At 40.6% G+C, this 23,445-nt stretch overlaps 2 protein-coding genes across 3 annotated transcripts in view; both read right to left on the minus strand.

Annotated features, from left to right (window-relative positions):
- The window catches only part of pi4kaa (phosphatidylinositol 4-kinase, catalytic, alpha a), a 52,380-nt gene extending 46,245 nt beyond the window's left edge, over window positions 1-6,135 (minus strand). For both annotated transcript variants that reach the window (XM_047373061.1, XM_047373060.1), the window contains exons 1-4: window positions 5,946-6,135; window positions 2,991-3,107; window positions 2,818-2,911; window positions 2,636-2,724 (exon numbers count right to left, since the gene is read on the minus strand). In XM_047373061.1, the coding sequence (XP_047229017.1) occupies window positions 2,636-2,724; window positions 2,818-2,911; window positions 2,991-3,107; window positions 5,946-6,044 (399 nt within the window). In that variant the 5' untranslated portion in view covers window positions 6,045-6,135. The remainder of the gene's footprint in view (window positions 1-2,635; window positions 2,725-2,817; window positions 2,912-2,990; window positions 3,108-5,945) is intronic.
- Window positions 6,136-7,365: 1,230 nt separating this feature from the next.
- Window positions 7,366-21,921, minus strand: slc25a1b (slc25a1 solute carrier family 25 member 1b). The gene is made up of 9 exons (XM_047373453.1): window positions 21,541-21,921; window positions 13,870-13,977; window positions 12,542-12,641; window positions 11,960-12,098; window positions 11,043-11,127; window positions 10,753-10,857; window positions 10,553-10,668; window positions 10,399-10,472; window positions 7,366-8,804 (listed from the first exon to the last, which is right to left on the minus strand). The coding sequence occupies exons 1-9, from the start codon at window positions 21,650-21,652 to the stop codon at window positions 8,690-8,692; spliced, it is 954 nt and encodes a 317-aa protein (XP_047229409.1). The 5' UTR covers window positions 21,653-21,921; the 3' UTR covers window positions 7,366-8,689.
- Window positions 21,922-23,445: the final 1,524 nt, after the last annotated feature.

Raw genomic sequence — 23,445 nt, forward strand, 5'->3', positions numbered from 1 at the left:
TGATTTTGGCATACAGCTCATGAAAACCCAAAATTCCTATCTCACAAAATTAGCATATTTCATCCGACCAATAAAAGAAAAGTGTTTTTAATACAAAAAACGTCAACCTTCAAATAATCATGTACAGTTATGCACTCAATACTTGGTCGGGAATCCTTTGGCAGAAATGACTGCTTCAATGCGGCGTGGCATGGAGGCAATCAGCCTGTGGCACTGCTGAGGTCTTATGGAGGCCCAGGATGCTTCGATAGCGGCCTTTAGCTCATCCAGAGTGTTGGGTCTTGAGTCTCTCAACGTTCTCTTCACAATATCCCACAGATTCTCTATGGGGTTCAGGTCAGGAGAGTTGGCAGGCCAATTGAGCACAGTGATACCATGGTCAGTAAACCATTTACCAGTGGTTTTGGCACTGTGAGCAGGTGCCAGGTCGTGCTGAAAAATGAAATCTTCATCTCAATAAAGCTTTTCAGCAGATGGAAGCATGAAGTGCTCCAAAATCTCCTGATAGCTAGCTGCATTGACCCTGCCCTTGATAAAACACAGTGGACCAACACCAGCAGCTGACACGGCACCCCAGACCATCACTGACTGTGGGTACTTGACACTGGACTTCTGGCATTTTGGCATTTCCTTCTCCCCAGTCTTCCTCCAGACTCTGGCACCTTGATTTCCGAATGACATGCAGAATTTGCTTTCATCCGAAAGAAGTACTTTGGACCACTGAGCAACAGTCCAGTGCTGCTTCTCTGTAGCCCAGATCAGGCGCTTCTGCCGCTGTTTCTGGTTCAAAAGTGGCTTGACCTGGGGAATGCGGCACCTGTAGCCCATTTCCTGCACACGCCTGTGCACGGTGGCTCTGGATGTTTCTACTCCAGACTCAGTCCACTGCTTCCGCAGGTCCCCCAAGGTCTGGAATCGGCCCTTCTCCACAATCTTCCTCAGGGTCCGGTCACCTCTTCTCGTTGTGCAGCGTTTTCTGCCACACTTTTTCCTTCCCACAGACTTCCCACTGAGGTGCCTTGATACAGCACTCTGGGAACAGCCTATTCGTTCAGAAATTTCTTTCTGTGTCTTACCCTCTTGCTTGAGGGTGTCAATAGTGGCCTTCTGGACAGCAGTCAGGTCGGCAGTCTTTCCCATGATTGGGGTTTTGAGTGATGAACCAGGCTGGGAGTTTTAAAGGCCTCAGGAGTCTTTTGCAGGTGTTTAGAGTTAACTCGTTGATTCAGATGATTAGGTTCATAGCTCGTTTAGAGACCCTTTTAATGATATGCTAATTTTGTGAGATAGGAATTTTGGGTTTTCATGAGCTGTATGCCAAAATCATCCGTATTAAGACAATAAAAGACCTGAAATATTTCAGTTAGTGTGCAATGAATCTAAAATATATGAATGTTAAATTTTCATCATGACATTATGGAAAATAATGAACTTTATCACAATATGCTAATATTTTGAGAAAGACCTGTATTTCATACACTACCAATTAAAACTTTTAGAACCCCTTTCTCATTTAATGGTTTCCTTTATGTTTATGACTACTTACATTGTACATAGATTCTTATGTTTATGACTATTTATATTGTAGGTAGATTCTTATGTTTATCAATATTTACATTGTACACAGTTTCTATGAAGGCATATAAATGAGTGAATAAACACATATGCATTTATGTAGCAGATGGAAAATTGTAAAATAACTTGCAAAGCACTAATCAAAGCAAAGGGTGGCTATTTTGAAGAATCTAAAACATAAAGATGTTTAAGTTATTTCACACTTTTTGTTTTCCTTTATAATTCCATGTGTGTTTATTTATAGTTTGGTTGCCTTTGATGAGAATCTACAATGTAAATAGTCGTGAAAATAAAGAGACCCATTAAGTGAGAAAATGTATCTAAAACTTTTGACCGGTAGTGTACATTTTTATACAAACGTAGCTTAAAGGTATAGGTTGTTAATTCAGTAACGCAGTTGGTCACAGATTAAAATGATTTGATCTTTTCCTTTTAAGGACTTAACCCTTTTTAGACTATTGTCGCAAAATCACCTCAAACTGCCTCCGGTCTAAATGCAGCAGAGATGCTTACTGATACATATTCTACACATACCAAGGATCACATTGGAAGAACTTTGCATCTAGCAGTCAGAGTGTGAATGACACCAGTTGTGATTTTACAGCATTAGGTTGCATTGCAAATACTGTGATGATAGACCAGAATGATCTTACAGAAATGTATGCTGTATTTCAATATTGCAGTCCTATTTAGCAATAATCTACACACCAGTCACTGAAAACGTTATTCAATTACTATTATGCCCAAATAAGCCTGATGTCGCCAATTTCCATCATACCATAAATTTATATCTAGTACATGTGTCATGTTCGATTTAAAAACCTCTACTTAATTTATCATCTGCTGGACAACAAAACCACAATTCTGTTATAAAAAAAAAAAAAAAAGAAATAAATGCAGGCAGTAGGGGGTTAAAAAACAATGTATCATGATTTAATTCCAAAACTGCATCTGTAGCTACTCTGCCAATGCACTCAACACTATACACCACGTGTCTGTGAATCAGAATGAGTTTGTTAATCTTCACATCCCTAACAAACAGGAACACATAGGCACACACCTGTCCTCGAAAGTTTTCATCTCTTTGGGCAACATCTGAGAGCAGCGTTACAAGACAAAAGCTGAAGCTTTCTGCAACCGGAAGAGCATCTGCACATTTGAAAACAAAGATAAAATGACGATTAAAACCCTCAGACACAGCTTCAAGATTCAATTTGTGCATTTCATCACATTGCTACAGACCCCGTCCTTTGCGTTCTGAGCTCTCCTCAATCCACTGAACTTTAGGAAGCCCTTTAAGCAGCCCAAGAAGGTAGGGGACGATAGAATCTTTGTGCTGCAACACAAGTATTGCACAGCCCATCAGATTTAGCAAGTCACTGTTAGCATGAACACATAACAGAAACGAGATTTACCTGCAGGTTGGACTCTACCAGAAAAACACCAAGAGCAATCACAGCATCCCTCCTCCTTTGATCAAGCTGGAAGACCCCTCTGAAGTCCACAGGGCACATGCACTGCAGTTTCTGCACCTGTAATGCAACAACACTGTTTAATTAGGATGAGCTTACAGACATAGTCTGTGCTTTTTTGAAAAGCTATATGAATTTCTGATTAAATATTTTCAGACAACCATAAAAAGAAACTTCTCTCTCCAAGGAATTTAACTTCAGTACAGAAATGTGTCATTTTAGGATTGTTTAGAAAATTAATAATTTAATAATCAATGTAATACTACATAAAATGGATGTATTGTGATAATTAAAGGTGTGAGGTAATACACTGTAAAGGGTATTCTGTAAACACATTTACTGTTGATATGACCTTCCCTACAGGGACAGTTTAGCTCCATTAGTGTTAATGATAAGGTTGAGATAAATGACTTTCAGGAACTAAGCCCAAAAAAACCCTCTGTTAGATCTAGAGCTTATTCTACAGAGAGATCAGAAGGGTTTTATCTATCAGGGTAAAACCAAAAGCTCCACTTTAGTTTTATCTATTTGTTTGACAATAGGTGGCGAAAAGCTCTTTGGTTTTAACTTTTGCCAGGAAAATACACAAATGTGGTTTTTTTTTCTCCTTACCTTTTCATTGATTGTTTAAAACTGGAATTAGGAATTCAGATGGTTGTTGGGCAAAGTTACAAAATGAAAAATATAACTGAAAGGAAGGATATCTCTTTATCACAATAAGCAAAATAGCATTAGAAAAAAGGTTAATTTTGTCAGTATTTACCGGTTTTTATGTATTACCTAACTGAGTTTATAAGAATATTGTGATGATGTAAGCCTTTTACTCCTAAAAATACAAATTCTTGTGATGTCTCCTCCGCGAGCAAAATAAAAATGTCAGTCCGGTAGATTAAAAAACAACTGTTAGAGGGGATTATCTTTGTTTTCAACATGTTATTATTATTTTTTTACATAATTAAATCACCTTTAACATTTTAGGAACTATATCAATAAATTACAGTGAATCATCCCACACGTACTCCGCCAGGACACTCGTAAAGATGGGACAATACAGATTTTCCCTACAGATCTTATGGTTCCTAACATTATTTGTACCCTTCATTGGTAATAATCTGTAGCTCACTGTACATAGACAGCAAAATGCAAAACAGGGTTGAAAAGAACATGCATGATGAACACATAAACCTGGAGATATGCTCAGAAAAATCTGCAAAATGGATTATTTCATTTAATATTCTAGTTGCATTTTATGTTCAAATTTGTTTCCTTTTTTTCCTCTATTCACACAAACGTCTCTCAGGCCAAAGATGTTTAAAACGTGTTATTTTAGAAAATAGCTGAGTTTTGCTGATTCCTTTGGAAATACCAATTCACAGGCAGGAAAATGGGTTTGAGGTTTGCCAAAGTCCACAGAGCTGAATCATTTAGCCCCAGTTTTTAGACACGTTTTAACACCCTTTTGACAAAATCATTGAGGAAAATGTTTTTACATCCTTTATTAGCGCTCTGTTTCTCTGGTTTTATGACCCATGGCATACTACCAGACTCAACGCTGGGTATTTTTGCTTGTCCCAGTTCTTAAGGACAAAGTTGGAAAAGTGAGCTTTATGGATAATTACAGGCTGATTGAAATAGCTAAGATTTAATCGAAGGCGCTAGAAAGAATCCTGTTTGACAGAGTAAGTGGTTCATCACTTCCCTGGATAATCAGTTTGGCTTTAAACCAAAGCACGGCACATACATGTACATATATGCACTTAAGGAAATAGCCAATAGCCAGGACAGGGAGTTCCTGGATATACATTACTAAGAGAAACCAGAACAAATTTATAATAATCACCTTTTTATTATGACACCCTGTACTGGTTCTTACTGCAGTGTAACTTTCAAAAAAAGTTAAATAATGTCTCCTGATACAAAATTCAAAAACCCAGGAAAAAGCAGAAGAAAATCGGATTGATCATTAATCTCACAAGTTCCACAAACTGAAAACACCATGAAATAACCTAATGTGGTATTGTTGAAACAGTTCCCATTATGTGCTTCCTGTTTTAAACTTCCCCATTCTGAAATCTCTCTCCTCCAACCAGTTCAACGTCTGCCTGCTCCTTTTCAAGTAATGAATAAATGGATGGATGTATATTATCGAAAACGCCCGACTCCAAATTCAAATCCAACTGTTTCCTGAACTCCACCAACCATTTAAGTCTGCTCTTCCTGAGTTTGGCTCCTCTAAGGTTCCTTCCTGTCTGTATAGAGTCCTTCCTCTCCATTGTGAGGCTGCACTCTGGATGCCCAGGATGGGGAACTAAATCGAAGTGAAGATTTCACGCAGATTTCGTATTTTCATAAAGTATTTACTATTATAATACATATAAATGCATTTCCTAATATTACATTTGCATGAACTGATTGCAATGTTATCCTGAGCAGGCTAATTTAGCAAATCTTTGTACTTGCTCTGTAAAATGACCTGAAACTTGTGTTGGTCTTAACAGTTTTTGTTGTTTATTTTGATCCAGAGTTTCTCCACTCAGGAAACCTTTAGTGTCCTTAAAGTTCAAACTAAAACACTAGTGGCTTCCAACTGGGCAATGTTAGCAAAACAAAGGCACCGCATACAGATTGATAAAAGCACATCCGAGTTACAGGCAATCAAAAAGGGGAAGAGACCGCAGATTAACTGCGGGCTAAAAACAGCTAGCCGACACTAACACCCACTGCGTAGCGACATTAAACCTCTAAATACCAACGTCACTGATAAACCTCCAACCTGCCAGAGGAACCTGAAGTCAGTTCTGACCCGTAATAACACTGAAACAACGCCGCCAGAGAGAACAGCGAAGTTCAGGACGTCAATGTCACTAGCCAGTCATGAGCAGCTAGCTGCACCGTTACCTTGTCTAACGGCGCCTGCTGGTGAGCCGCCAGCGACCGAGCCAGAGAAAGGACGGTGCTGAAGTAGAAGCCTCTGCATCCTCCTCCGTCCAGAGACATGTTTAACTGAACCCGGACTGAGCTACACAGACACAAACATCCTCCCCTATCATCCGACCACAGCTGATGCAGGTCGGCTATAACTACGGTGGTCGAGAGGTCCAAACAGTGCGAAGCAAGGTCACAATCCAGAGCAGTCTTACAGTTATGAGCAAATGTTTCTGATGCTGTTTTAGAAATTTAGCAGATTCCGTTTTTTTTCTCCATTTGACAATTCACTCTGTATTCAGATTATAGCATAGAGGATTTAGTTGTATATTATTGTAAGGCTGAAAATGTAAAAAGTTGTATTTATATTAATCAAGGCAAGTTTATTTATATAGCACATTTCAGCAACAAGACAATTCAAAGTGGTGAACAACTTTGCAGTGACAAACTAAAGAACATAAAAAAGTACACTGCAGGGGCACAATAAAGGAAAGTAAAGTACTATAGACTAAGATTAATGAATGTTAAAATTTTAGGGCTGAACGACCCCACTTTTGGAGAAAGGTAATTCTTTAATCCATTCATTGATGCATTTGGTGCTTTTAGGTCTATAGTTATTACTATAAAGTCAAAAAGTCAAATGTTTCTCCCTGGGGAGGAAGCCATCCCATTTCCAAACTTTGCTTTTGTCTCCTGACAGAACTGTGACAGGACTTTAATCAGCTGAATAAATCTTTATTCCTGTCAGATGTAGGTTTAAAGTTATATTTTTGAGGCCCTGCTAGAGTCCTGACATGAATCTGATAAAGTTTGTGGCGGAAGCAAAAGATTATGGGCTAAATGTTAAATTCGGGGATGGGTTAAATGCAGAGGACAAATTTCGTTGTAATGTACATGTGCAATGACCAATAAAGATGATGATTACTATTATTATTATTATTATTAGGGTGATGGCAAGGAGGCCCTCCAACCTCAAAGGCTCGGAGCTCATCACTAAAGCTAAATATTCAGAATATCAGTGCATGCAAAGAAGCTCAGCTTTAATTGTTGTAATGCCAATAACGATTTTGCCATTGATTATTTAAAACGGTACGAATAATTTTTATCATGTTCTAATACCATATAGATAAAAACAGATGACTTTTTTTTCCTCAAAATGACAATCCTTTTAATATGTTCTGAGTCTCATTTCCTTTTAGACAGAAACTTCTTGGTGAAATGAAAATAATTTCTACATCTAAATCTGTAAGTGTATGAATATAAACAGTGTTTTTCATATGAATCATCATTGGTAATGTAGTGCAAAAAGATGCTAAATGTAGTAAAGTGAAAAACAGCACAGTGTGTATACAGTTTTTGAGCAAAGAACAAGAACAGGACAAAAAACACAGAGTAAACAGTCCGACCCATGTTTATTTGTGAGCATGACTAGAGGAAATAATGAGACTGAAGACACAATATGATGTTCTATGGACTGTGAACATTTTCAGTGTTAATCTGAACTCCACATACATTTAAATAACTGTGATGGAGGTCCAGTGTTAAAAGATTAACATGAAAGATAAATATAATTCACAGTAAATATAGTATGTTGTACACAGAAACTGCAATAAGCAAAATAAGGGTTAGCAATGAATGTAAACAGGTGAGTCCATTACATATTATTCTGTAATTATGAGCAGCAGTTGGCACATTAGGTCATCATTTGGTGTCAAAAGTAAAGGCAATTAACTTTAGATCGTCAGAAATTCAACATCTGTATTAAAGACTCTAGGGAATGAGATGAAAGGCACCAGTAGTTGCATCTGAAGCACATTAATAGCAAAGTTTTATTTAAAAGCAGAAAAAGTAAAAGGAAACATTGATGTTGATGCAGATGAGTGAAGAAGACCCCTTAAGCACTGCTGGGGAATTAATAGCAGTGTTTCAAACCAAGTACACTCCTAAAATATGTAGTGATGGAGTACATCATTCTCTCATCCTTAAGATCAAAAATGAATCATAGAAATTATAGGCACTTCGCAGGGCATCAAGTAAATGAACATAAAAGATCTTCCTACCTCAAACTCATCCTAAAAGGATGTGTGTTTTAAACAAATTGTCATACAACAATATCATTAAATTAAACCTCCTAACAGAATCTACATATGTTTTAACATTCTAGAATTAAGACATTTAGTTCCTAATCTATTTGTCCCGCAGCAGTATATTACATATTGAATATTATTTATTGCATTAGGTACCAAATTAATAAAATCTCGAATTACTTACATTCTAAAATAGGGCTTGTGATAAATGTTGGATCTCTGAGTTTTTTCCCCTCTAGTATTTAAATCACATTATAAGGGGTTGCCTGTTAGCTTTTTATTAAGTGCACACAGGGTTGCATTAGTTTGTGCTGACAGTGCTCACATTTCTTTTGGTAGAGCAGATCTAAATAAGTGCAACCTGTTCTTTTTCCCTGAGCTCTGAGAAAAAAGACCAACTGTGAGCACCAGTTCTGCAACTTTAAGGAGCTCCAAGCAGGCAATGCTTGCACTGCTGCTGTGCTACAGAAATAAAGAATGACGTATTAAATCAACCTGATCCTTTTTTCTGTCTGAAAATACTTGGAGGTAGACATTAGAACGTAGAAGCCAGGATTTAACAAGATGGGATTTAGCCTGTTTCAGTAACTATACGAACACTCCAGGTGGTGTAGGACTGAGGCATCCAGCTCAGTCTGTCTTCCACACAATGTTTAAGACCTTGACGACTTCCTCATAGATGATGAAGACTATGGCGACATCCAAACACACCCGACCCAGACGAGGAATGGTACCTTTGTAGAACCTAGATATGTGGAGAGCATGGTGTTACTTGGAGACTGTATGGTTCAATTTGGATTTAGCTACTTTTAAATGTTGATATATGACAGGATGACTGAAAAATTAGCTAGGAGCTAGAAGCTACCATTTAAACCTCCTGTTGGTGGAATGGTAGACAGGTTGCATGCAGAGCTGTGCAAAAATATACAAACTCATTGAACACATTCTGTTACAACCCTAAACTTCAATTATGTTTTTGGTGTTTAATGTGAACAACCAACACAAAGTAGCACATAAATGTAAAGTGGAGAGATTATAATGGTTTTCAGATATTTTTGGAAACACATAGCTAAAATGTATTCTGTGCATTGTTTTTACTCAGCCCCTATTGCTGTGATACACTAAACCTATTTGTTAAATAGAGTTTACTTGTGTGTAATTTGATCTCAGTATGAAGGCCTCAGAGGTTTGTTAGAGAACATTAGTGAACAAACAGCATCATGAAGACCAAGGAACTCAGCACATAGGCCAGGGTGAAAGTAGCAGAGAAGTTCAAAGGAGGTTAGATTACAAAACAATATCCAGAGGTTTAAAGATCTCACAGAGTGCTGTTCAATCTGTCATCTAAAAATGAAAAGGATATGGAACAACTGCAAACCTACCAAGACATGGCCAAACAGAGCACTAATCAGAGAAACAGTCAAGAGGCCCATGGTAACTCTGGAGGAGCTGCAGACTGGTAGGATAATCTGTTCACACAGCAGCTGTTAGTCATAAACTCCACAAATCTGGCCTTTATGGGTGTGATGCAGAAAACTAACACTGCACATCACTCTAAACACACTATCCTCAACATGGTGATGGCAGCATCATGCTGAGGGGATAGGGAAGCCAGTCAGTTGATGTGAAGATGAATTAATCCAAACACAGACTAATCCTAAAAGAAACCCTGTTGGAAGGTCTAAATTACTTGAGACTGTGGCAGACGTTCACCTTCCAGCAGGACAACAGCCCCAAACACACATCGGAACTACAAGATAATGGTTTAGATCAAAGCATATTCATATGTTAGAATGGCCCAGTCAAAGTCCAGACCTAAATCCAATAGAGAATAAGTGTTCATGAATCATTGTTCACGGTCCTTCACACGGCCGGGGTCAGGGAAGCCTTGGTGTACACCCTGGACCAGTCATATGCACACACACACTCATAGCTAAAGACAATTTGAAAACTATGTATCAATTTCTTTTCACTTCACAATTTTGCACAACTTGGTCTATGACATAAAATCGCATGAAAATATACTGAAGTTTGTCATCTATAAAAAGTAAAAACAATAAAAGGGGTATTAAAACCTTTGCAGGGTACTGCAGCTTGGGGCTGAACCATATTTGTAAGAGAGCACAATTTATCTGATTGAAACTGTCATGTTTGACATGTAGCATTTATAGTTTATTAATGTTAAACAGCATCTAATATTCGGGGATAACAAGAGTTTTAAAAGTATTTACTATATTATCATGGCTGTACTAAAACAACCAAAATAGAGACCAAAGAGAGAAACTTTCAAATCTTTTTTTTAATCTCAGTATCGGTGCATTCCATTGACATGTACTTACGCCTTTGGTCCTTCATGCTTCATGATTTGAACAGCACAGTCAACTGTGCTTTTGTACTTGTGGGCTTCGAGGCCCTATTGATAAAACACAGAAATTAGTAAGAGTGCTACAGGCTGAGCTATGAGATGAGAAATAAACATTCCAGGGAGCTGACCTGCATCCTGGTCTTAATCACATCCAGCGGTGTGTTTCCAAAGACACTGGCAGCACCAGCAAAAGCTCCAAACAGGCCAGTTATCACAGGGTTGATGGCTTTGTTGGGGTCGTCGCCTCAAAGTCAGAAAAGAAACTGTCTTTTTTAAAAGAGCTATATCATTAGATGTATTTCATTACTGCAGAGGTTTGTTTTCATACCTTTGTACCAGTTTCTAAACGAGGTCATGACATAGAAGCGGATGGCCTGATTGGATCCCTGTTTTAGCACAGTGGCAGTGAGCCCCTGATAGGTCCCCTTTAGTCCTAAAGATGCATCAGACAGAAAACACTTAGGCATCTCATTAATTAACAGAATATCATCTGTTAAATGATACATAAAATTCAGAGAGGAAAGCTGAACTGCTAAATTTCCAGTGTCAGTAACATCATATATATAGAGGTGGTGAACCAGCAGGGGGCAGTATAACATTAAAAAAAACCTTGCTCACCTTGAGTTCTTATAATCTCCCTGACCCCATGAAAAAATCCTCTATACTTTGGGTTAGCTGATGTTTGGTCATGGATAAATTTAACCTAAAAGAACACAGCAGCAAAGATAAATTATGGTGTGAGTTAACATGAGTAAAATTATAACACAACAAGGCTGCAGAAGCAGAAGAGCAATGCTCTTGAGGTGTGCCTTAGATCCACCAAAGGACAGTATTCAGGCTAAAAACACATTCAAGCACACATTTTCTATTGTTATTTTGCACATGGCATTTGCTAGAATTTCTACTGCTGCAGCTCCAGCTAAGTAAAATGAGAGACGTTCTTTTCCTCTGAGTACAGCTGGTTCTTAAAAAACAAAGGTTAATTTTCATAGAACAAGCATAACATAAATATCCTGAAACGCATGCATCACATGTTGTTTTTTATAACATCCACCTGCTTTTCTGCAGCATTGAAAGAATTTTACACTGCCTTGAAAAAAGTATTCAAACCCCTCGAAGCTTTTCCCATTTTGCCATGTTACAACCACCAACTACAATGCATTTAGGTACAAATTTCAAAGCTTGTGATATTGTTTTATAACCCTGCTTTAAACTTCTCCACAACTTTCTCCCTGACCTGTGAAGGTAAATGGTTCAATTGGACTTTATCAGAGTAGGAGGCTGATAACGCATATTTCAGATATTTATTTGTAAAATAATTTAAAAACGATGTATCCCTTTCCTTCCATTTCACAATTATGCATCACTTTCTGCAGCTCTATGACATAAAATCCCAATAAAATTTTGGTGTTGTAAGGTGACAAAATGTGGAACTGTTCAAGACGTATGAATACTTCTGCAAGGCCTTGTATATATACACACAAATAACTGTAACAAAAACATTTTTCCAATAGTTTTTAACTTTCTATTTATACCTTAACAGTCTCCATTGGACAGACTACAATCACAGCCTCCGCAACTCCGGCTCCAAGACCGCAGAAGAATCCTCGCTTGCTGTCTAATTTACCGCTCTCATCTCGCATTTTATTACTGAGAAACTCAAACATCCCGAATCTGCCAAGGTGGTGGAGACATAACGAAGATTACTGACACCTCAAAGAAAAACACAATGGTTTTAGCTCAGACGTTGTCCAATATGGAGAAAAGTCTGGACTTCTTCCTCATCTGAAAGTATGATTATTTATTGCAAGTTTACAATTTAAAGCCTGCCAAGCTGTTTTTTTTTGTCACTGCAATTAAACATGCTTTTCCAAAAACCTGCCAGAACCTAAAAAAAAACTAAATTAATTTAGCTCTTTGCCAACTTATCTTATGTGGCTTATCCCTTGAGTTAGAAGTCTTTATAGTTCAATAATTTATGGATCAAAATAAGCAAACAACAAACACAAGCATCTGAAAATGATCAATGTGACAGCAAACCATACGATCTGTTGGTCCGTCACCCTTCTCCACATTAGATAAGCACGTGTGTGTGTTTAGTTGTGAGGCTGCAGTACCTGACTGCTGCTTTGGGTATAGAGCCGTAGAGCAGCGAGCTCAGGCCTCTGTAGAGCCCCTTCACCCCATGGCCGTTCACCGTCTGCTTCACACAGTCGACTGTTTGGAGGCAGGAAAGGAGCCGACATGAAAAAAGACTGAAGTCAGTTTATAAAAGCTTAACATGATTTTTAAATAGGTTCAAGGCACGTAAAAATTCAACAAAACAAAGCACCAATATTAGATTTGGCTTGTATAAGGTTCAAGATTGGTGCCAAAGCTCAAAAGTCCAAGACCACCTTACTACGTCAAAAAACTTCTGTTTGGTTGTGTTTTAACCAGCGATAACAGGAGTTATTTTTCAGTTTATTCAAGACTTTCAGTAATAATTAAAGCATTTTTTTCCAGGGAGAAATTATTTTACAAAAAGCAACATTTGGTTTTTGTTCTGTCGGGCACCATCTTATGTCTGATCTTTAAAGACAGGAATTTGATGCAAAAGTCTAAAATCAATGTGGATTTTTTTTCCGATCTACTCGGGATATTCAAGCTAAATTTAAACATATACCCCCATTAATATTTTGTTAAATGTGCCTTAGAAAGTTTTACCTCAACTACATGCTTTTCCTGGCATGTTTAGGCATGATTTTTACTGGATATTGTTCTTTAATTCATTCAAACTTACAGTTAACTAACTCTCAATAGAGTTGAGGTTGGGGCCACTCCAAAAAGCCTACTTTACCCATCCCAAAACCGGTTATAATGGGTTAGAATCATTATTCTGTTGGAACACCCCTCTGCGTCCAGGTTTTATTTATCCGACCCAAACTGCACCCTTTGATGAGAGGGAATTGGTTAGGATGTTTAAAAACAACCCAGAAACCACCCAAGCTCCAGCCTGCCATGAAGTGGAAACTGCTGGACACCAGTGTCACTGTCCTCTGTGAATAAAGTTTCCTTTTTTCACCCAAACAAAATACATTCAAGCATAATGGAAATTCAAAGATGCCCACAAGACCAGGTTTTATAATCAGATGGGACAAACACTGAGCTGTGTGGCCACAGTGATAATAAGGTTGTGTTATGTAAAGATGAGGCTTTACATAACACAACCAACTGTGAAACATGGTGGTGGCAGCAACATGCTGTGGTGCTATTTTGCTGCCAATGGTACTGGTTCATGCATTGTACAAAGTGGTTGGATTACCAAACACATGGAACTACTTACAAATTTTTCCGCTTCACTCCAAACCAATAGCTTTCCAGTGTTAATACATACCGCTTCAGTCACACTGGGTTATACTAGGACGTTTCAAAAAACAAACTGGCATACTGAGTGCAAACTCACCAATTCCTCTGTATTTGGGAGGGTTGGCTTTTTCATCCAGCTGCAGCTGTGTTTTTACATACTCTGTTGGGAAGGTGATGCAGATCTCAATGCCTCCTGCAATCCCGCCTGAGTGAACAGAAAACATCTGGGTGAAGATGGTTTCTTCCGGCCAAACCAAGACAAAGAACCAACACAAGCCCGTGAAGAAAACTGGAGCTCTTTTTACACAGTGGTTGGACTGCACTATACAGGGCTAGAAAAATGTCCCATTTATAATTAATTGCTTTTTTTTTTTTTTAAAGCAATACACAAAATACATCAAAGCATTCTATAAAACTATGAACAAAGTCTAGGTCATCATCTTTTCCAGATCTTTTCAGCTTTAGTACTTAGCAAAGGTATTCATACTCCTTCATCATCTTCACCCTTTGTCACATTTCTATAACAAATTCCAATGTATTTTAATTGGATCTTATGTGATAGAATAACATAAAATAGTACATAATTGTGATTTAGAAGGTGAATGCTACATAAAATTTAAGGAACTGGAAATATCTGGCATCCATTTGTATTCAGTCAACTTTACTCTGATACCCCTAATTAAGATCCAGTGCAACTAAGTACTTTCAGAAGTTCTACAAAGTATTGACTTGGTCAGATTATTTGTGAAATACTGATAAATACTGGTAGGGTCTCCCATGGCAAACAGGCTCTAGGTGACGGGTCAGGCAAAGAGCGGTTCAAGAACCCCTCATTAAACTACTAAATCGAGGCACGTGATGTCGCCCGGTACGGCGGAGCCGGGGTTCCACCCAGGAGCCAGGCCTGGGGTTGGGACTCATTGGAGAGCACCTGGTGGCTGGGTTGCTCCTCACGGGACCCGGCCAGGCCAAGCCCGAACGAGAGACACAAGGCCATCCCCCAGTGGGCCCACCACCTGCAGTGGGAACCGTGAGGGACTGGTGCAAAGAGGATTGGGTGGCGGACGAAGGTGGAGACCTCGACGGCCCGATTCCCAGATGCTTAGGCTGGCTCTAGGGACGTGGAATGTCACCTCGCTGGGGGGAAGGAGCCTGAGCTTGTGCGGGAGGTCGAGAAATATCGACTAGAAATAGTCGGGCTCACCTCTACGCACAGCGTGGGCTCTGGAACGCATCTCCTCGAGAGGGGCTGGACTCTCTTCTACTCTGGAGTGGTCCACGGGGAGAGGCCACGGGCTGGAGTGGGTTTGCTTGTTGCCCCCCGCTCAGCCTTCTCATGTTAGGGTTTACCCCAGTGGATGAGAGGGTCGCATCCCTGCGCCTTCGGTTTGGGGACAGATCTCTGACTGTCATTTCGGCCTACGGGCCGAGTGGTAGTCCAGAGTACCCGGCCTTCTTGGAGTCCCTGTCAGGGATGCTGGATAGTGCCCCTCCCGGGGACTCCATTATACTGCTGGGGGACTTCAACGCCCACGTGGGAAACGACAGTGACACCTGGAGAGGCGTGATCGGGAGGAATGGCCTCCCCGATCTGAATCCGAGCGGTGTTTTGTTATTGGACTTCTGTGCTAGTCACGGATTGTCCATAATGAACACCATGTTCAAACATAAGGGTGTCCATCAGTGCACTTGGCACCAGGACACCCTAGGCAGGACGTCAATGATCAACTTTGTTGTTGTATCATCAGACCTTCGGCCGCATGTTTTGGACACTCAGGTGAAGAGAGGGGCTGAGCTGTCCACTGATCACCACCTGGTGGTGAGTTGGATCCGCTGGAGGAGGAGAAAGACTTGGCAGGCCCGAGCGCATAGTGAGGGTCTGCTGGGAATGTCTGGTGGAGCCCTTGGCCAGGTATGTATTCAACTCCCACCTCCGGGAGAGCTTTGACCAGATTCCGGGGGATGTTGGAGACATAGAGTCTGGTGGAAACAGAGGCTGGGGACTCGGGGTTGGACTCTTTCATCACCCAGGCTGACCCAGGCTGAAGTCACCGAGGTGGTTAAAAAGCTCCGCTGTGGCAGGGCTTCGGGGGTGGATGAGATCCGCCCTGAGTACCTCAAGTCTCTGGATGTTGTGGGGCTGTCATGGTTGACACGCCTCTTCAACATTGCGTGGCGGTCGGGGACAGTGCCTTTGGACTGGCAGACTGGGGTGGTGGTCCCCCTTCATAAGAAGGGTGACCGGAGGGTGCGTTCCAACTACAGGGAGATCATACTCCTCAGCCTCCCTAGTAAGGCGTACGCCAGGGTATTGGAGAGGAGAGTCCGGCCAATAGTTGAACCTCGGCTTCAGGAGGAACAGTGTGGTTTTTGTCCCAGCCATGTAACACTGGACCAGCTCTATGCCCTCTAAAGGGTACTCGAAGGTTCATGGGAGTTTGCCCAACCGGTCCACATGTGTTTTGTGAACCTGGAGAAAGCATTCGACTGTGTCCCTCGTGATGCCCTGTGGGGGGTGCTCCAGGAGTATGGAATCGGGGGCCCTTTACTAGGGGCCATCCGGTCTCTGTACAAACGGAGCAGGCGTTTGGTTCGCATTGCCGGCACTAAGTCGGACCTGTTTCCAGCGCAGGTTGGACTCCGGCAGGGCTGCCTTTTGTCACCGCTCCTGTAACTTTTATGGACAGGATTTCTAGGCGCAGCCAAGGGCCGGAGGGGGTCTGGTTTGGGGACCATTGGATTTCGTCTCTTCTTTTTGCAGATGACGTGGTGCAGCTGGCCCCCTCTAGCCAAGACCTACAGCAAGCGCTGGGGCGGTTTGCAGCCGAGTGTGAAGCGGCTGGGATGAGGATCAGCTCCTCCAAGTCTGAGCCCATGGTTCTCGACCGGAAAAGAGTGGCTTGTCCCCTTCAGGTTGGAGGGGAGTTCCTGCCTCAAGTGGAGGAGTTTAAGTATCTCTGGGTCATGTTCGCGAGTGGGGGAAGAATGGAGCGGGAGATCGAGAGACGGATCGGTGTGGCTGCTGCTCGGCCATCCGGGAGGGGCTCGGAGTAGAGCCGCTGCTCCTCCACATAGAGAGGAGCCAGTTGAGGTGGCTCGGGTGTTCTATACCGGATGCCTCCTGGACGCCTTCCTCGGGAGGAGGCCCAGGGGACGGCCCAGGACGCGCTGGAGGGACTATGTCTCTCGGCTGGCCTTGGGCTCCCCCCGGAGGAGCTGTCTGGGGAGAGGGACGTCTGGGCTTCTATGCTGAGTATCCTGCCCCCGCGACCCGGTACCAGATAAGCGGAAAACGACGAGTACGAGTATATTGTGTAAACCATATGTTATTTTCAACCCACTTCCACTGTATGCACCAAGAAGTTCTAATGTTACTAAACATGAAAAGTTGAGCGAGTATAAATACTTTTGCAGGGTACTTTATGCATCAATAGTCATCATACATCATACATTTCAACATAAAAAGGGGTTTATTTTTTTCACACAAAATAAAATACAACATGCTTCACAAATGAATACAACATTGCACAGGACGTGAGAAATATGGACGTATAAAAGTAAAACCAAATGGGGTAAAGTAAAACAGAGGAATAGTTGTTAATGAAGCTGGGGGTTGGACTGTGAACGCCTCCTGTACAGTGAGCAGAGCCGTTCCACCTTAAATTCCTGTGCTGTCACACATCTGCAGTTGAACAGCAAACAGGGAGCCTGCAGCTGATTGGAAGGCCTGATCACAGTGTGATTCTGCCTTCATATCCTCCTCCTTGGCCCTGCTCCAAGTCAAGGGGGTGTGTAACCTCCAGATCAGCACTTTGCACCACATTAGAGCAACCACAGCAGTTCCTCAGTCTGAGTGGACTCATTCTTGTAATGCAAACAGAGGTGTAATTGTATGCATAAGTACAGGAAATTAAACTTTAAAAAACACAGTAGAAAACATCCTTCAAGGCTAAAGCTGATAAAATGGGAGAAATAACTTTTTGTATACATAAGTGTGCTTCATAAAAAAAACAACCTAAAGCTGAAACTGTGACATGGAAAAGAAAAGGCTCTTTCACAGAACTCCCCATGCTTTAGCTTGAACTTATCCATATAAAATAAAAAGTAGTAATATTTTGATGCTCTTAACATGCATTTCCAAAAAGTCATGCAGTGAAATTCAGCACAGCAGTGATTCAAGCCAACAATCACGCAAACAAGTCCAGAGTTTTGTGCAAAAACAATGACAACAGTACAGCTTTCCCAAACCATTGTTTGCACAAAACTTTTCTAGTCTTTAATGGATGCCAGTTCTGAACAACCAACGGGGCTGGTTATGACACACCCAGGCAGTGAGCTGTTTAATTAAGGGCTGGCTCTAAAGCCGAAACTACAAATTAAATATCAGTGCACAACACAGTCATCGACAAACAAAACTCTGAGCAGTACCTGCAGTGGTCCACAAATTCAAGCTGGGGAGAGACATAGAACCAGTTTATTGGGTTCAAATGTGCATGTCTTCAGTTACATACCTACATATTTACATTCCACTCATATGTGCGCTTCTCTGTCAACTAAACGGGCCTCTGGGGGATTCCACTAGTGTCAGCAATAGTAAATATGGTGACAACACAAGATGTCTGTACCTGTTAGGCGAAGGTTTATTTGTGCATAAGATAAACATCACCAGCAGATCACTTCTTTCTTGTTGTGAATAAAAAATCTCTAACATTGGTCTGTTTAAATATAGATAACCATTTGGTGGTAAATATCTCGTCTATTCTCATTTTTCGCTACAGGACATTTGTGGCCTGCACCTTTGAACCAGAGGCTCTGCAGAAATCCAGCCTGTGGCGGCAACTAAGAGGACAACAGTGTTTCACCAGCAGTTCAAACGCTGTCACAAGTAGAGAAAGCAGGCTTTAAGCAACAGGTGATTTTATTTTTGCAACCAAAGAATTTAAATAAAATGGAATAAAACAAAGCAACATTTACAGGTTAGGTGCATCTTTTGTTTTATATATCTTTATTAATAAGATCTCCTGTATTTTCCAGCATAAATACCTGAGGACTCACTTCTTTTCTTTTACGTCTAGACATTGTGTGAGCCCATAACTGTATCAGAATATATTTACTGGTTGTGTTTATCCCCTTTGATTCTGACTTGACCTCACATGGTATGCTTACCACTCTGTCCTGAGAGCGGTTTGAATGCAAACAGTTTGTAACATCAGTGGAAAAAAACAAAAAAACCTAAAACTAAGCCTCTGAACTGAGCCCCCGAACTGAGCCAGGGGCAGCCGTGTTGTAATCTGGGATGTGAGCACAGGCAGAGGGAGCAAAGTGCTTTGTCATCGTGGCTTGTGACTGTGAGCACAGAGACCCAGGCCTCTAAACAAACTCTATGAGGACAGCAGGTCAGTAAACACCAACTGATCCATTTAGTCACGTTCGGTAAAACGCTGGGAATCGACTATGGTTTTCATTGGAGAAGTAGTAGCGTCCTATAATCAGAGGATCTGTGAATGGTATTGATGGTGCAACGTTACGATTGAGTACATGCTGATCTGTGTGGAGTCCAACACTAATTGACTAGAGAGGCAGGCAAGCCAAAGGGCTTGTGCTAAAGTCTAAGGTTGAGTCCCAGGACAGATCAGACGCCAAGCAGAACTGACACGTCCAGAACAGTGAAGTCAGATGTCCTGAAGCCTTTTCTGATCATCCAATAGCACAGTTACATTTCCATTTAGCTATCATCAAAGGTTTTTCTCCTGCTGTCATTAATCCTCCTATTACGCTATCAATTAGTAGGAGTGACATAAGTCTTTACAATATATTCAGAAATATATGTTGTATAAGAAAAAATAGGTCAAGTTTTCACAAAAATATACACAATAAAGTAATTTTTTGGTTTAGTTATAGAGGGATTTTGGCCAAACACTGTATAAAAAAAGACAATGTTTTTTTCCCTCATTGTCTGACATTAGGTCAGGCTAAACGTTGCTTGTTTAAGGAAATCATTTAAGTAAATACCAAAATAATGAGAGAATTTGTTTTTACTTGCTACAAATTCAGACATTTGCATACAGTCCTCACAAGAAGATAGGGATATTTTGGGTATTGGCTGAAATCTTTGGAAAGCGTTAAATGTTCACGCTACATTGATAATATCTCATGAAAAGGCGTCATTTAAATAGAAGAATGCAGTGGTGATTTCCTCATCTCAAACAATTTATTGAAGCAAAAGCCAACAACAGTGGTGGGTATACCACAACAAAACATGTCAGTGTCTCAATAATGTGACATCGTGAGCTCAGGACCATCAATTACAGCTTGACAAAGACGTCTCAAATTGACTTATTGTATTATAAGTTTTCTATGGGGTTCAATGACTGGATTAATGATGTTATTCAGCTAGTATGGGCTTAGAACTGTACCATTCACAAAGTGTAGGGCAGTTCTGTATTGCCTAGACACACCCGCCCACATTGTAACACCACCACCACCAAAAGCTTGACTGGTTACAACAGCGGCTGATGCATAGTGCTCTCCTTGATGTCTCCAACATTATTGACGACCACCATTTCTGCTTGACGTTGAACAACTTTCATCAGAGAACAGCACTGAGGCCTGGTCTATGTGGACCAGGTCCAGGAAGTAGCCTATATCCACTTTAAACCGTCATTTTAGGACTCCATCACACACCGTGATGGCTGGTTGACTACACATTGCTTCTGCTGACAATAAAGACAAATTTGGCAGTTGAAATATTTCCGGTCCTAAAAAAACACGACGATCCATTTCTTTGAAATGAAGGGAGCCCCAGCTAACATTTATTAATGGTTCCACTGTCTGCTACAAGAAACATGTCTGTTACACTTCAGACTAGATACCTGAGCAAAAAGGCTGACTAACCAGCTTGTTATTCTCCCAGTGTTAATCTGTAATGAGCAGGAAGGGAAAAACTACTTCTAAACTTACCAGCTGTTTATTATATTTGCTTAGGTTTATGTATCAAACTAAAAAGAATAATAAACCATTATGAACATTTATATATCTCTTATAATCAGAATGCTATTTTAGCAGAAGTAGTAATAGTGGTTGCTTTCCTGTTTAAATGAAAAGCAATTAGAGCATTCGATAGATTTTTGTTTAAGATGTTTGTGTAAATACAGTGAGACCATGGAAACTTGGTATTTCTGCACAAGATTATCATGCTGTGACAATGCCGACATGTGCACAATCGGTTTTAGTGCAATCGCCGATCGTTAAAGTTCAGCTACCTAAATTCTGCTATGCAACTTTACATTTCTGAAATGAAATAACCGAGTACTGCGCCAGGTTTACTGGTCCGAAACCCTGTGAGGCTAACCTATAAACCGCCCAGGGTACCATCCCACAGATTATTTAACAGAGTTTTGGATTTATGAAACCTGTATTACTGATGTTCCGGGTGGGGGGTGGGGGGGGGGCATCGGGACTGAGGGCAGAAGCAGGGGCTCTTAACACTGCCCCCATATTAAGTATAGTAGGAGTTTTTTGCATTTGTATGTTATTTTTATTTATTTTTTTACTTTGTACAATTTAGAGTTATTCTAGAAACATAACACGTTCAATAGCAGGTCAACACACACATTTTCTTAGACATCCTACGTAAATAAACAGGAAAGTCCGTATGACTGCTCCGCTAGAGAGTGAACGGAAACATGCTTCAGTCCAGTGAGCTGACAGCGGACAGCAGTGAAACTTGTAAACAAGTCGTAGACCCCCGCTGTCACCCCTTCCTTACCTGCCAGGATAGCCTTGCCCGGGTGCGTTAGTTTGGCTTTCCCCGCCGGAGCTGCAGCAGCCACAAACTGTGGTCTGTGAAACGGACTCACAAATCTATTCGGTTCAGACATGCCTGCGGTCCCCCCGGCCTAACTGTAGTTGTTTTTTTTGTTTTTTTTCGTTTTTTTAAATCAACACAAACTGTTGGCTGCCACACACAAGCTCGGCTTTCTAGTTCTCGTGCAGACTGGCTGCTTTGTGCCAGAGCGGCGCCGCAGACATCCAAGGGCCAGCCAGGCGATGTTGACCATTGGACTAAGTGCATATCAGGAGTTCATGATGTCTGTGGACTTTTGATAGGTTCGCTCCGTGGCTCTCAACGGAGGCTGATAGCGTTGAGTCAGTGCTCATATAGGGCGGGACAGGAAGTAACACTTCACCCGACCAACACGGAAAAACGCCATGTCTGTTATTTTTAAGGAGGACCGACATTATACGTTTTTTGTTTTAAATACTTTGCCAGTAGAGGGCACTGTTTCCCTTTTACTTGGAATGGGAGAAGAGGGTTTGCGTCTGTTTATATGGAGGGACCATGCCTTAATCAGTTAGACAAAAATAAATTATGTTTTAGAATAAGCTTAGTAATCATAATTTTATCAGACTTTTTTGTATGTTATATTGATGATTACCCAGGTTGTACAGTTACGTTGTGCATGAAATGTGACCCACAAAAGCAGCAAAAATGATCATTAAATTATTAAGGTTTTCTGTACCAGTGAATTTATTAACATGTTCTGTTTAAAATTAAGTCTTCCTGGGACCCCCACGCCAGCAGACAGTGGCGGTTCTAGACCATGTTTACCAGGGAGTGACCAGAGTTTTTTTATGAGGCCACAGGACAAACAGGGCAATATTTAATTGTTTATTACATTAAGCGAGCCACAGAGCTACTTGCAGCTCTGGAGCTGCAGGTTGCAGACCCCTGATCTATTAGATGACAACTGTGATCCTATCTCAATACGGCTGAAGCTAAAGGAGCAGCACCTTAATTTTTAATTCTTTGTTAAAGTAAAACTATAAAAGAAAAAAAAAAAAAAAAGAAACTGATTGGACCAATCAGACAAGGTTTCTGTGGCAGCGCATATCATCATGAGAAAATGATTTAGTATTATGTATTCAGTACAGGGTACCAGTTCTACAGGGGCACTGGCCCCTGTAGGCCCCTGTCTAAAACCATCCATGCCAGCAGGTGACCTTAAGAAATTGCAATGTTTGCTTATACCTCAGGCCATCCAAAGACTAGAGATAATATATGTATTAGAGATTACCAGGAAAACCTGCATCTAAAACATTTGTTGTCAATAAGGAAAAAATATTTAAAGTTTTGTTGTATAATTCAAATTAAAGAGGAGCAGTGTATTTATTAAGTAAAAATAAGAGGCTGTAATCAAAGTGATGAAAGCACATGCATTTGTTTTTCGTTCTGAACATTTACAGTGCTGTGAAAGAGAAACTATTTTCTTACAGATTTAATCTGCTTTTAATTTTATTTTGTCAAACTAAAACATTTCATAAAATCTAACAAATTAAAATTTTAGACAAAGATAACATGAGTAAATATAAGTACAGTTTTCAAATGATGATATGATTGATCTGGGGGAAATAGCTATGCAAACCAATCTGATCCCATGTGGAAATACAACTGCCTCCATTAATGAATGAATTGAATAAACAAATTTTTTTTTATTTCACTAACCAAACCCAGACCCAATTACTGCTTGACCTGTAGATTTAGGAAATCCTTTAAAAAGCACCCACCTGACAAAATGAAGTAGGCTAAAAGACTTTAAAAAGCAACACATCATGCTTTAATCTAAAGAAACCAGGTGACAAATAAGGTTATTGACCTCTATCAGTCTGGAGA

Source organism: Girardinichthys multiradiatus, chromosome 8 (assembly GCF_021462225.1).
Source record: "Girardinichthys multiradiatus isolate DD_20200921_A chromosome 8, DD_fGirMul_XY1, whole genome shotgun sequence".
Lineage (NCBI taxonomy): Eukaryota > Metazoa > Chordata > Actinopteri > Cyprinodontiformes > Goodeidae > Girardinichthys > Girardinichthys multiradiatus.

Bases quoted from the DNA above. Each gene is read 5' to 3' on its own strand.
- slc25a1b (XM_047373453.1), bottom strand. From the start codon at position 21,652: ATGTCTGAACCGAATAGATTTGTGAGTCCGTTTCACAGACCACAGTTT. The intron at 13,978-21,540 runs GTAAGGAAGGGG...CTGTTCACTCAG, and splicing joins GGGCAAGGCTATCCTGGCAG to GCGGGATTGCAGGAGGCATT. The intron at 10,858-11,042 runs GTGAGCAAGGTT...ATGCATCTTTAG, and splicing joins GGAGATTATAAGAACTCAAG to GACTAAAGGGGACCTATCAG.